The 13,450-nt window shown below is 32.4% G+C and overlaps 1 protein-coding gene across 11 annotated transcripts in view; it reads right to left on the bottom strand.

Annotated features, from left to right (window-relative positions):
• LOC109533899 (disks large 1 tumor suppressor protein) overlaps positions 1–13,450 on the bottom strand; it is a 476,297-nt gene that overhangs the window by 96,709 nt on the left and 366,138 nt on the right. For 10 of the 11 annotated variants that reach the window (XM_048670186.1, XM_048670185.1, XM_048670184.1 and 7 more), the window contains one exon: positions 990–1,025. In XM_048670186.1, coding sequence (XP_048526143.1) covers positions 990–1,025 — 36 coding nt within the window. Of the gene's footprint in view, positions 1–989; positions 1,026–12,323; positions 12,465–13,450 lie in introns of those variants that run through there. The other variant, XM_048670194.1, reaches the window with a different exon arrangement.

Here is a 13,450-nt window from a genome sequence, read left to right as displayed (position 1 = left end):
CACTCGTCCTTCGGACTCGTGAAATTATGGAAAACATGCAATCGTGAAAAATTATCGGTAATTTCAAAGCACTCGTGGTATTACCCCCGATAATCCCCGTGTGGAAAATAGAAAGCAGTTTGATATAAAATTTTAAGCCTCAATCAATAGGAAGATACAAATGGGCAAAAACAAATGATTTTTTTTCTTACAAACGAAGCGCTAGGAAATTGTCTAGCGAATTAAACTTCATGCGGCAAAGCAACATTGAAAACACTGATATTAATAATACAAAAGAATAATTTACGCTTTATTTTTGTTTGGAATCAACTGATTTTATCCGAGAGGTATAAGAGAGAATCCGTTTCTAAATGTTCCAAATGATCTTGATTCAAATTTTCTCAATGTCTTTACGGGCGTTCTTCAAAAAGTCAGTTAGGAAAAGACTTTGACAAAATTTTAGCTTAGATAAACCAAAAAACTTTTTGTTTATCACTGTTTTTGCAATGCAATAACACCCTAATTCCATAACTAAACTAGTTTTTGCCTTCCACAGTCAATCACCCTGGCAAATTTTTCCCTATTATATTGAATCACCCTATACAATATTATCTGATCATACAGAGGAAATTTATTTCTGAAATTAATCAGGATTGAATACAAAATATTTACGTTGAATTTCACGTAAGGATAATAAAATAGCCGGCACGATATCATCTAGCTTATAAAGTATCACTGATCCATAGATGGACACTGATCTAGCAAACCATGCACGAAAAAGAACGACGGTATTTGCTTTGATTACTTATCTAATTTTGAGTACACGTTTAGTAACACATATTTTTCCAAGACATTCGCCGTTTGATCAAAAACTATTTTAACGTCAATTTATAAGTTTCCTACAGAAAAGGAAATTACTAGTTCTGATAAACCGAATTGCAACCAATGCATCCGTTTAAAAATAATTTGAACTATTAAATACAGTTAAATTTATTAAGTTTTGAACTTACTTGATCGGTGTCATTTCCTTGCCAGCTATCGTTGCCCTGAAAAAGAAGACCTGGGTTAAAATGGTCAGTAACACTGCATAACGCATTAAGGATATTTATCTACAAATCACAGCTAATGGTACATATTAGCGTATACTATGTATATTTATTGTGCTAATAATCAAATCGCATCAAGCTTAATTAGGAAAAAGGAAAAAAAGTTAGACAAAAGAAACTCAAACAAAATTAAACGGAAATACCGAGGAGAAAGTAAGAAAATTTGAAAGTTCTGAGTGGAATATCATCACAGTATAAATTCATTTTACCCATAATTCATATAACAGCAAAAGAAGTTGATGTAAAAGATAGCAGAGAGGGCATACTGAAAGATGGTTTCTTCGCGGTATTGGTGAATGCTAAAGATAATCAAAGTTAAATCTAGGATCGCTACAAAAACACAATTGTTAATATATTAGGATATATACGAACAAAAAAACAACGTTGTACAACTCGAAACTCAATTCTCTCAGTCCACATGCGACTTCCAACCAATATTAATTACACGTTTACCACACTGGATACGAAAATATTAATTTTTTGATGCACATAAAAGTGTCCCTTGCAATGGGCATTTTGAAAATGAATTTCTCACAGAGCGTAAGACCTGTAAGCGTACCTGAAAGTTTTATTAGCTTCCCAGGTGCGTTTATTACTACTTATTAATTTTCAAATAGTTTAATTAACTCAAACCAATTTTTTCAATATATATTCCATCAATATGTCTTATATGTAAGTCGCGAAATAAATTCGCTTTGAGAAAAACCATGAAAAAAATAGTTTAGTCAATTGAAATATTTGAACTTGAAAGTAAATAAAAACGCTCCTAAGTTAAACTTTGGTATACAAGAAATACAGCCAATTCCCCCTTTTCCTCCAACCAAAAGAAAGAAGCAGGTAGCTTTCCCTGGCCGTTTCTAAAACATTCATTTTCAAAATGCCCATGGCAAGGAAAACTTTTCGGAAAAATATTAAAATTTAAGGTCAACCATACGGTCAATTTTGGTTTTTCTGGTCTTAAAATCAAACAGCTTTTGATCTAATCTATGAATCTTCATATTTTTTTTGAACTGAAGCTTAGGTAATCAGGAATCTTGGAAAAATATTAAATAAGGCCATTCAAAGATATACAGATTTTTAAATTTCGTCATTTTTACACAGCTCTCATTTATGAAAAATAGTAAACTACCGTAAAGTATAATCTAATCGAATACAAATTATAAAAACGCAATATTCATTAAGATGAAGTAAGTATTGTTAGATACTTGCAAAATTTGTCAACTTCGCCAATTTTTCCTGATCTATACAGGGTGTTCCGTAAATGTGTTAAAATATTTTAACAGCGTGTTCTCCTATTTTATAGGGGGTCTTCCTGAGAATTTTTTAAATTTGAGGTTCCATTTTTAAGATATTTGATCTCCAAAATGCCGAAAAATATTAGTTTTTGTTGTTTTTTTTTTAAACAGTTCGACATAAAAACTTCAATGTTGGTATATATATCGGCAAGATACTGGAGAAACACCAAGTAAAAACCATTTTTAAACCAACTCGAACCATCCAACATGAGCTAGCACTCGTGTAAACAAATTAATATAGAAGTTTTAAAATTGCAAGTTAAATAGACTTGGTATAGTAAAATAGCACATAATACCTATTAAGTCTTTGGTGTAGAAGTTAGTACATGAACAGACACCAACTTGCAGCTATCATTATAAAATACCACTTGCAGTTAGAATGCCAGACTTAACATTATCACTTTCGAGGAAACCGTGTTACATTGTAATAATGTAGAAAGGTAGGTTTATCAAGTTGCAAAGTGGCTCTTGGGAGCTATGAATGGTATTTTCCGATCTATTCTGAATGCGCCGCTGACAACATGATAAGTGTTTGCATTGGAAGGCTAACAATGCACCCTATTTGTGCAAGAATTCACCGGCGTCCATATACGAGGCCTGAGTTCTCTATAATAATCCAGACGGAGGAAACAGATGTGATCTCTGTGCTGTATCTTTTTCTATATGATGTAGGAATTTACGTATAATATAATACGTATAATATAATAATGTACATTTGGATAAGCTGTCATTAATTTCAATCTAAGTTCGCATTGCCAACTGAACATTGCATCAATAAAAGGTTTCGGACAGCGCGCAAAATTTTTAGGACCAGATATTGAACAGTTTCAGTTAACTATATTTCAGTTATATTAAGATTTCTTTTTAACTTCCAACCTGGATTGCTGGTCTAGGGTCATGAAATGCATATTCAAAGTTTTTCAAAAATAAATCGTAAATTTGTGAAAGCATGTAAGAAGGAAAATTATATAAAAAACAATATCTGTACGTAATGTTTTTAAAAAGTGTTATTGTTTTTCACGGATCTCGGAGCTAGGAAATCGAATTTATTATTTATTGTCAAAGCCAAATTATGAAATAAGGCGCATTATTATTAAATATTGTTAAACTTGCACCACATCGACAAATGCAAGACCATGTATTGCATATGTTATAACTATATCCTTGAAGGTGATGCAAAAATCGAAAAAATAACTGCTCATTTCATAAAATTTTCTTCACACTTTGACTTTTTGCGCGATCTCAGGGTAACAGCATCTCCTAGGCACAAACCCAATATAATGAATTCTTTATTATACCTAAACACTTTACATGCATTATACCTAAACACTTTACATGCAATTACACTTTACAGCATTTAATTAATACTGTCTTGTAATTTAAACATATAATCCTTTTTAAATACCTTTAGTTAGACCTTAGTTTAATTGCCACATATGAATGTCAACTATTTCTGCTAATTTTCGAACTCTACTAGACGCTACCATGTAGTATGTACTCAGAGCTAAGCACGTTTTGTACCTATTCCTACATTATGCAGGGTAGCAATATTCTTTACCCTTCGATGCGGGGCCTCTAAATTCAAAATTTAAGGATCAAGATTTGGCAAATCGCCATGTTTTGGCTCTTAAAATGTAAGCAAAAGCATTGATAAATTTTGTATAATGTTCTTAACTAACTTAGAAAAGAACTAGGTAGATCTGTCCTAGCTAAACTTCTTTGAGTATAGAATCTAATAAACAGTACTAACTAACATGTTTTCATAATAGTCATAGACGTGCTGTGAAAACTTAAAAAACTATGTTTATCTGGAAAACGAGATAATAGCTGCACACTAACAAACAAAATAACTATTTAATAGAGGGTTATTCTGCTTGTAGGATTTTGTATTAAGTCGATGTAATACTATTTTGTTATAAGCCCGAACTGAGATTTTTATATCCGCATTTAAAACAAATATTTAGAACACTAAGTTGTATCTATTATTTCGTTCTGCATTCTTCCAAACCCTATTTTCAAAAGGACAGTATTTTAATTTTCTACAGGCATGTAAAGTGTACAACAACAAACTTTTCGAAGTTACACATGGATAAGATTGAAACCAAAGAAATTAACAAAGAGACAAAGCAAGTCATTCATAAATCTCGATTTGTTTGGAAGCAACATTGAATTATTTCGACAGACGATTTATTAATAAAAAATAGGAGCAAGGGATAAGTACCTACTAAAGGTAGGTACCGATCGATATATTGACAAAGAGTAGCATAACCCGAAAAGCAACTCGCCTGGCCGCCAACCATAGGCGTCGTAGGTACATTACTCTATTACTGGATTTATTCTAAGTGTGAAAGGATCTTTGATTTTTTGGTCTCCATCCCAACATGGAGGTTTCAAATTCAGAATGCTAAACAGAAACGCAAAATTTTTAAGCATTTGAACAGAGATCAAATATGACTGTTAGAGACCAAATATAACAGAGATCAAATATGGCTTGTAAGTATATTTCTAGTAACTTACGCCATTGGTCAACGTATTTGCAACGTATTTATATAAACTAAAATAATAGATAGATATATTAATAGAAAATACTAATATAAATGGTTTTTTGCTTTTTATTAAAACACAGTCAGGTAAGTAAGTAAAGTAATTTGCTCCATGTTTTTACAATCATATTCGAGATATTGTCAACCTCTGTTGAACTTTTTCTAACTCATTTTTGAACTGGTAAAATAAAACTAAAATTTTTCGAAAATGTCCTACGAGACCAGGATTGTAAGCCTACTAATCATAATCCGATCGATAATAATGAATTAAATGTATCGTAATAGCTTTTCCAACTATAAAAGGATTATTGACTAAACTTATTAAATATTGAAAATTTTGCGGTGAATATCAAGTGAAGTACAAGTCATTTTAGAGAGGTCCTACCATTGATTGGACATTTATCAGGAATCCAGTTACGTTAATTGTGGGATTGATGAAAATGTTTTAATTTTGCAGTCCGCCTTAATAATCTTTACACTGGTATGCTGCTTAGATTTGAAACACCCTGTATACTTGTAGTAACAAGCTATTCGATTATTTCAAATAAACATTATCAATCTTCAAAGAACCACTCTGAAACAGACGGTTGAAATGATATTCTATTATTCGAACTGAGAACAACTGGTAGGGTCTAACATGGAAATGTTTAGGATCAATAAGCCTTGTTCGGATGAGAATCATCAGACTTTACGAAAACTAATTACCAAATTAATTAGGTTTGAACCGCAAACTTACCGTAACCTAATATAGGTCGCTTTAGCTGTTAGACCGTAGGATTTGTCATTTGCTAATATTTTATGGTAGGTAGGTAATTCTCTACGCATCACTGAAATATTCTTTATTACCTGCAACTTGCAACCAAAAAACAAAAACACTTTGTAACATTAAAAATTGAAGTAAAGTAAGCTAAGTAAAGTTAAAACAGAAATTTTGAAAAATGTTCATACTTCAGCTAACAAATAGGGAATACGTCAGCTAAATGAAAAAGTCTCGGAACGTAAGACTGTTTACACATAAGTTTCACATGAATATAACAAATGATTCTACTGGCAATACTGCAGAAAAAGCAGAACCTGCCTTGAGTAAGATAGATGAGGTTTAACTATCGACGTTCCGCTACTCTAATGTCTATTAAGTTCTCTTAATGACTTAGTTAGCTATTTTCTACTACTCTCTTAGTTAGCTATTTTCGTTTGTTATATTATCCGAGTAAATCAAAACCATTTGGTGCCTTTTTACATTTTGACACACTTGATTGTATCACTATTTTTAGCGAGAAAAAATGAGTTTATAAAACCTGTAGTAAAATTATTTATTAATCAAATATCAATAATTTAAGTTAAAATGAAAACTATTAGGGTGAAAAACCGTCTGACGAGGTATTCATGAACATCTAAGCAATGGTGGCTGGTGCATTAGCCCTGCGCCAAAAACTATTATATATTTAAGTATTTTTTTATAGCCATAAAGCCGAAATAATATGAATTTGTTGGCATTTGCATTGTAATAAATCATAAAAAACAGCAAGTAAAGCGGCAATTGTAGAATTCTGCATTTGGTCCAGCGCTCACCTCCTTATTGAGCAGTAGATTAGTATCGGTTGTTTGCCGGTATCGAATTTTTGTTCGACTTTCTTGTGCACCGCCTAGCAAGTTCAACTTATAAACAATGAAAACATAGTGTTTGTGAATGTACCCCATCTAAAATTTTAAATAGTAAACTAGAAGATACGTTGAAGAAGACTAAAAATGATTATAAACTGTCGCAACAACTCCCTTGACAACACCAGAGGCTGAACGATTTTTTGTAATCTTAAAACGAATGAAAACGTTTTTAAGAAAGTCAATGAGTGTTGTTGCCTAAATCAACAATTTGAATGGAAGAATATTACAACAGTTTGCGAAGAAAATTACGTTTTAATTTACAATAAAAGAAATTAACTGTTTACTACATCCATTTAAAATGTATATCCTCAATCTCCATTGCATCAATCAAGTATTCAAATAAATATTTAACTAGACTAACCATTTTTATTATCAGTACAGGAACTTTTCCTGGTTTGTCAGTAATGTCTTAGAATTAATTCATTTCATTGAAGAATGACTCCCTGTAATCCCTAATTAACTTACTAAAGCAACTTTTCACTTTTAGTAATTAATCACTTAGTACACTTCTATTCAGGTGTTGTATTTCATGCGGTGTAATTATGTAGTATGAATCTGGCGCTAAAGATAGTCACAAGTGCTGCGTTTTAAATAAAATTATAAGTTTTTGCTTACTTACTACAATTAGAGACATTATTAGTAAAAGGCAAGCAAATAAAATATGAAAATAAGCAAAAACTTTATTTTCGAGAAAGCAATTAGGGAAATTTCAAAAAGACCGACTAAATGTTAATTTGTTAATTATTTTGCTGCACGAAATAATCTTGAATGATTTAAGCTCATTTCGCAAACTTCCAAGAAAACGCGCTTGCATAGCTCCAACGAAGCTGACGTAAACTAAACGGCGCAGTTATTGAGAAAGTAGTATGAACAAATTAGGTATCAGTAGTTTTCAAAGAGAGTAAACCATTCAAGTAGAATATTATTTCAAACGTGGAAACTTTTCTTAAGTGGCAAACCGAACAAGAATTCAGAGCAATTTAAAACATTTTAAATAGATAGATTAGAATGCTGCTGTTTTGATATTTTTCCAACTAGTGCAATCGTTAAATGCAAATACTAAACATTCATGTTTTCTGACTGTAGACTTTGCTGTGGATTATTTATATCAAAATTGTTTGGCTGGAAGCCATTTTAACAACGTTTTCATTTCATTAAAACGACTTAACACGGGATATAAAATGTGAAGATAAAGTTTCGAATTCCTGCAAAATTCACCGGTAAAATTTACTAATCATTTCTACCCTAAATTATTTGTCTAGAACGTTTCTAGAATTCTCGTTTTAATGGAAATAATTAAATAAAGGTTAGTTAAATATGTTGCTGCAGCAGCACAAATAAGTCTTATCGTGTTAGGCACAATAGTCAGTAACCAAACACTGTATGGAATACACAGGATGTCCTAGAATAAACGGGCGAGCATCCGAATTCGGGTAGAACACAGTGTGATAATTTCATATAACTTTTTCTATCTACGATCGCCTTCTACGGAGATGCAGGCCTTTAAAGCCGTTTTCAGAAATACATTTTAACATAATTAGTATAAGGAAATGTTATTTTATATGATTCACCGTTCAAGCTGTGGAGGACACAACGCACCTTTGCTTGTTAAAGATGCCACGGATTTTCAAACACAATTCGTGTGCCTTTATGGCTAATTATGATGAAAAGAGATCTTAATGTCTTGAGTCTAGTTCGTACATGGTAAAGTTTATAAGACAAATTTGTTTTCATTTATTGTTCTAATGTAAGCTTTCTGAATCATATTGCAAAACAATTTCATTATAGGTACCAACTATCTTAAAAGTAAGTTTAAACATTATTTTTAAAGTCTTTCTTGGAGAGATCAGTAAGAAAATGACGAAAATATATAGAATCCGGGAGATTACCAACTTATTTTTGGACACTCTGTATAGTTTACTGAACCATTTAATGCTTTTGATTCCGACGCATTATTACTGTATTATTAAATCCCCGTTGACTCCCTAAATGTGATGTACACTGACCATAGAAAATCAATAAATATATGAAAACGATTTCTACAAGAAATAAAAATATACATAAAATAAATAATCCAGAGTAAATTGAAACAACTAGTTAAAGAAGAATCCAGAATTACAAATATAATTTCATGACTAAATCAAAACCAAAAGTAAAGTGAAAAAAAAGTAAAAAAATATGGGTTTTTGGGTTATGATAACACAATTAAATTTATGATAGTGCATAAACATAGCACTTGGTATTACCAGTCCGCTGGGCCTGACATTATATGTTAGTGACAGCTGTTTTAATGAATTTATTAGTAAATGTTACGTTCATTTAGTGATGATTGGGTAGAAGTTTTCCGCAATGAGTTGTTGTTTGTTTCAGGCGTAATAATTCAACATTTTCAGATCAGGTGTTAGCATTGAAAATTGTAGAACCATATGGCAATAGCAGCCTGGCGATAGATTAGAAATTGCTAAAGAATAAAATATAAATGTATGTTTGCCAATTCCAATGTTACCAAAAACAATCTCTACATTCATCAATCAATCATTCCAAATAACTGTAGATTTTCTGCTTTTAAATTAATTGTTCAAAATTTATCAAATAATTTTTGTGTGAAAAAAACTAGTTTTTTACGTTTTTAAAAAAGTATCACAATACAAGTAGGTATACTTGAATATAAGTATACTGGTTTAAAACATTTGTTAAATATCCGTTGATTACAGAATCATCCGGGTTCCAAACTGATAAATCTAGTTGTTTTAACTTCGAGGGTAGCTGATATCAATTTGTCTTGTTGCGGTGAGCTGTGTTGACTACAATTAAATTACCGATTACGTTAACTCGGAAACGCTAGTTAACGATATTAATTGTCAATAAATGAAAATGTGGTTGCAGCAGTTTCAATTCCCGTAACTCAAGATTCAGAGCGACTTTCTTAATTATCTTAGAAGTTTCCCAGTTTTGCTGCAATATCGACAGGACTATATTGCATTTGCAGTGAGATCAAGGAAAATGCATTAAACTATAAATTTTCTGGCCATCAGACAAGTATTTCGCATTTAGTTCCAAACTCAAAATACAGGCAATTGATTGATTTGACTTCCTCAGTGGAAAGTAGACGATAAAATCCGTGCAAAGAGGGTCTTAAAAATTTAATGTGGTAAACGAGTTAAAATAGATAGTGAAACTCTTCACGATTAACAAAACTTTACGTTTCATAAAATAGTAGATATGTGGGTTTAATCCGAATTTTTGCTCTATGGAGAACTGCAAGTGGTTCAAAATTTAATATGAAACAAAAGAATAAAATGAAAACATTTTAATATTCCATACGATACACGAAATGTTATTTTTCAAAAATAAGAAAAAAGGATTGAATGAACTCGACCTTAGTGAGGACGAAAAAAGTTTAAGGTATTTACAATTATAGTAATGGGTTACGACTGTTACTGGAAACTTCGATGGCGTAAATATTTCCCATTTTAGTGGGATCATTCCCAAATCAACCAACTCTAAAAGAGAGTCTCAGACTTAAACGGATAAAATCGAATTCGCGCTTTACAGTGCAGTTTTACGTATATTCAATTCACTCCGCCTACATCTTCGATGTTTCTAAATGTCTCTTCTCTTGCCAATAAATATATTTAAAATCTTGCTTTGTTCCACTCATTAATTTGTCAACAGCAGTAAATATTCCAATAACAAAGCCTCTTGAAAATATGTTACTTAAACATGTTAGTGGCAGCAGTATTTTAAAGAAATTAATCGTATTGAGATAATTTACATAGTGATCTTGTGATATCAGTTGTCTGAGTTCAATTAGTAAAGGATTAGAGCCAACTTTACCTATTGAAATCTCCTGTCTACTTGTTAAAGGTTGCAATACTCTATCCCAATTTAAAACGTTTGCGAAATGCAAATGAATCAATCTCTGTATGTTCGATTCAGTTTGGAGAATTGCCGAATTCTAGTACCAATTAATAGACGCATTTTCTTGCGGTTTTTTACTTACAAGTCGTATAATGTCATATACGCATCCTTTAGATTAAAAAATAATTAAAATTGTAACTGGGCCAAGATATGCGAACAAATGTATCTTCAGGAAGCTCTCTGAGGGGTAACATAAAATCCATAAATGATCAAGTTAAAATCGATGAAGATATGGTGAAAATACGAGATGTAAGTCAGGAAATCTAAGTACTACTACTACTAAGTAGGAACAATAAGTACCCAAAACCATCAATGGTCGTAAAAAAGAACTATTTCACAAGATTTTTTGCAAATCATGAAGGAAATAATGGAGGTTAAGAACCAGAAGATTGCAAAATACAAATCAGACAGATACCGAAGGAAGCAAGGTCATCCGAAAAGCCAAAGGCAAATGGTTCGAAGCTCAAGGTAAGGAGGTAGAACTTTGATAGAGTAAGTACGATTGCGTTAATCTCCTCTTAAGTAAGCAGTAGGATTGTGGAAACCTAAAAGAACATCTATTATTACAGATGACCGGGGTAAAATACTTGTTGATAAAAACAATTAAAAGATAAATAGAAGAGATACGTGAAACAGAGCATCGAGGACGAAAGAAGAGATGGTCTGTGTAAAATCGAGTGCAACAGTTGAGCTAGAATCATGCTTAAAGAAACCAACGCTGCCATTAAATAAATGAAGGATGAAAAACTGTAGTTTCAAAATAGTCAATGAAATCTTTGAAACGGATTAAATACCGTCATGTTGGCTCAAATCCACGTTCATAACTCTTCCCAAGATACAAAATGTGAGGATTACAGAATTATAGCCCTTATGAGTTATATTCTGAAGATTCTACATATAAGGATATTGGGAAGATGCGAGGATCAAATGACTAACTCAGTTTGATTTCCAGGACGCTTTGGGTACAACGGAAGCACTGATTGCCAACAAGGTTTTGTTTCAATTCTGCAGGGATGTTAACTGTGACGAATATGTTTGTTTTGTTCAGTACCGGAAAGCCTTTGATACAATTAGGTATGACGAATTAATGAAAATTCTATCGAATACTTGCCTGGATGAAAGGGATCTTCGCATTATACATAACTTCTATTACAACCAGTCAGCAAATATAGGGGTGGATAATGAAGTAACACAAGAGGTTAACATAGAGAGAGGCGTACGTTAGGGATGTGTGCTCTACTATTTAATACCTATTCTGAGCAAGATTACTTAGATGTTACGTTTTTTCAGGCCTTGTGTATGTGGTGGAATTTTGAACAATAACAGAGGCATGTATGAAAAGTCTGGATTTATTTCAAATAGGGTTTATATAAAAATTTCAAAAATATCATCGGTTGACCACATTACAAATCAAAAAGAAAGAACAACTACTCAGAAACAGCAAAAAGCTGGACATATTAAATACTGTGAGATGTCGGAAACTTGAATATCTAGGTCACATAATGCGCAACGAACAACGATACACCCCACTGCAACTCATGCGGCAGGCGAAAGGACATGGAAGTAGAGGTCCAGACAGGAGAATAATATTGTGACTACAAAATTTAAGAAAATTGTTGTCTTCAGCCGCTACAAAACGTTTTAGAACTGCTGTGAACAAAGTCAGAATAAGCATAGTTATTCTAATCGCCAACATTCGACACAGAAAGAAGAAGAAGAAGAAGAACACAATTGTAACATTAATGTCTTCCACTGTAAGATTAATAGAACCCTTTAACATATTCAACTTATAAACATACATATAAATAACTTACCAGTATTGTAGGCCATTTGTCTGCAAAATACACCTTAGCTCTTCCAAATAATTTAAACCTTCTAGTTCTTCCCGATTTATTCCCGTTAACAAACGGGGATCTTATAAACATGTTCCGATTGCACATTTTTGATAATCACTTCGCGTTTATTTCTCAGCTGTTAACCCTAATTTCTAACGTGCGACATTGTTTATTCGTTGCAACTCCAAGTGGACTTTCCTTGAGAACTTCATCGCAAAAGTTTCGAAAACGCGCACAAAAGTATGTCCCTAATCAAAAAGGTCTTCAAGCTAATGCTTTAAAATATAATGCGGCGAACCGTCCGAACGGGTCTCCTTCGATTTAAACTAACAACATTTTAACTAGAGAGTTGTGTACCTGGAACGAAAGTCGAAAGTTTAGGCACGCAATACCTCAGACATTCAGCAATGCCTATTCAAATTCTTACGAGATATAAAAATACCCACTTCAACTCGTTAATCAGCTTGACTCATAAGGACATAAAAGGAAATCCACAGGTCCGTGTTGGAAATTAATTGCAACGATATAGAACTTAATAATTCATAACTCTTTGGGGGTTAGAAAAATATAGCTATATATTATGATATAAAGGACCTTCCTTAAACCCTTTTCCACTGGGTGTAAGTATATAAAGGCTTAGGAAACGAGTCTAGGCTGGTAATAAATTTGTATCAACCCTCAGACTTCCAGTTCGAGACCGCATTAAATCCAGAGGAAAGTTGTATGAAAGATAGGATTTAAGCTACATTAGAACGATGGAAATTTTGCGGATGCAGCGCTTTGTGACAAGTCTTTAAAGTAAGGACGCAGAACGCATAGTGGAATGTACCTTTGGACAACTCCTCAAAAGCTCAAAATATCTTACTTGCATTTGTTTAATCCATAAATAACTATGTTTTTAAATGTAACATAGTTTTAATTAGGCTTTCGTTAAAAATCCCTTTTCCAACATATAACCTGACATGACGAAATAGTATAAAATTGAGACAGCATTTACTGAGCACTTTAGAATGTTAATATACAGGGTTGCTCATTAGTGCGTCAAAGTGCGATATCTCAGTAAATATGAACTTTACAAGAAAATACGTCCTACGAAAGTTTTTCAT

The sequence above is a fragment of the Dendroctonus ponderosae genome, unplaced genomic scaffold, assembly GCF_020466585.1.
Source record: "Dendroctonus ponderosae isolate FM_Combo_2020 unplaced genomic scaffold, Dpon_F_20191213v2 Dpon_F_20191213_1, whole genome shotgun sequence".
NCBI lineage: Eukaryota > Metazoa > Arthropoda > Insecta > Coleoptera > Curculionidae > Dendroctonus > Dendroctonus ponderosae.
Note: the sequence above shows the minus strand (reverse complement) of the source record. Positions and strands in the feature narration are given on the sequence as shown.